Here is a 1556-nt window from a genome sequence, read left to right as displayed (position 1 = left end):
CAGATAATCTGTGAAACAATCAGCTTCCTCTGGCTCCTCTAATGTTATTTCCAAGAATCCACCAGGCCTGAACAAAAATAACCAATCAGAGCTGAGAAAGATAGAAACATGCTTTGGGTTTGAATCTTAAAGATAGTTGATTGTTGAGTCTGACGTACTTCTCTTCCCAGGGTCCTAAGACATCTGTATTTGACGCCCTGGGAATGAGACTGAACAATCAACTATCTTTCTCTGTTTGATTGTTTCACAGTTTATCTGTCCCATGTTCTATTGTCAGGATATACTGACAGTTTCAGCAAACATGACACATTTTTTTTGTTGTTGATAAAAATGACCTACTGCAGCTTTAAGAAAAGTGTCAGCATGTTTGTCTTGACCACCATGCATCTTTTTAAACCTCTTTTGGTCAGTGTTTGAAAACGTCAAGGATTGTAGAATATTTCAGCAGAACATGTGTAATGCTATCTAGACACAACTAAAATAATAAATCAATATTATGCAATAAAGAAATATATTAAGAAAACAAGGTTCTTCATGCACAGTGGATAGAACAGTGAATAAATGTGCCATTAGCTGGCTTATGCTGCCCTCTATTGACGAAAAGTCGGAGCAGGATAAATATGGAAAAATGATCAAATCAAATACTGATGCAAAAAACATAATTTGGCACAAAAGGCAACCTTGAACAAACAACCTAGGTATGAAAAACAAATAGTAAATATAACAACATCAATTTGTCCAGTACTTAAGAGGATATTAACAAACTAACACGATCACACAGACTGACAATGCACCGTGCCTTGTTGCACATTTGTCTGTTGGCTATCTTTACCGAGCTTTACTTCCGACCCTTAAAAGCCAGGAGAACCCTCGATGTGCCAGCTAACTAATCTCGTCTTTCTTCCTCTGTCCAGGCCCCTGTGCCATGCGAGGAGAAGGTTGTCCGCCTTGAAGCGGAGATCCAGGGTCTTATGAATGTGATTGACGACCAGCATCGCTACATCCAGGAGCTCCACAACAGCCAGACCCAGCAGCTGGAGCACATACCCAACTCCCATCTGGGCCCTGAGAACCTCTACAAAGGTAGGGCCACATTTCAGATGCGACATTTATGTCTGGAGTGTAGAGTGTGTATCTGCGTTCTCTACTGATGGGTGTTAATCTACCTCTTTCTCTCAAAAGACCCAAACAGAACTTGAACTTACATTCATCTGGGGTCCTGAAACCCAACTCCAAATGAACACTGATGTTGCTGTGTGCCTGCTGGATGTGGAAATAGGAAACTGTTAACTAAATTGAATTTGTAAGGCAATTCAATCAAGTCTAAGTGTTATTCTGCATTCACGTGTCCAAACAAACATGAATGCAGCTGTAAAGCCCTGCTGAACGTCTCCATATGTTTTATATATGAGTGGAAAAGGTCAAATATGTGAATTAAAGAGTACGGCTGGTAACAAAGTAACACTTTTCCAGATAAATGTTGTTTTATAAAATAACATCACAGAAAGAAACTTATTTTTGTTGTAATCAACAACTCACATACGTGCCCTGTCAGT

General features: G+C 39.6%; 1 protein-coding gene across 1 annotated transcript in view; it reads left to right on the top strand.

The window, feature by feature from the left end:
• Positions 1–1556, top strand: part of LOC118326505 (angiopoietin-4-like) — a 6486-nt gene that overhangs the window by 1145 nt on the left and 3785 nt on the right. The window contains exon 2 of the mRNA XM_035659507.1: positions 915–1083. Within this exon, the coding sequence (XP_035515400.1) occupies positions 915–1083 (169 nt within the window). The remainder of the gene's footprint in view (positions 1–914; positions 1084–1556) is intronic.

This window comes from Morone saxatilis, unplaced genomic scaffold (genome assembly GCF_004916995.1).
Source record: "Morone saxatilis isolate NCDOM2014 unplaced genomic scaffold, NCSU_SB_2.0 Contig17, whole genome shotgun sequence".
NCBI classification, from domain to species: Eukaryota; Metazoa; Chordata; class Actinopteri; family Moronidae; genus Morone; species Morone saxatilis.
Note: the sequence above shows the minus strand (reverse complement) of the source record. Positions and strands in the feature narration are given on the sequence as shown.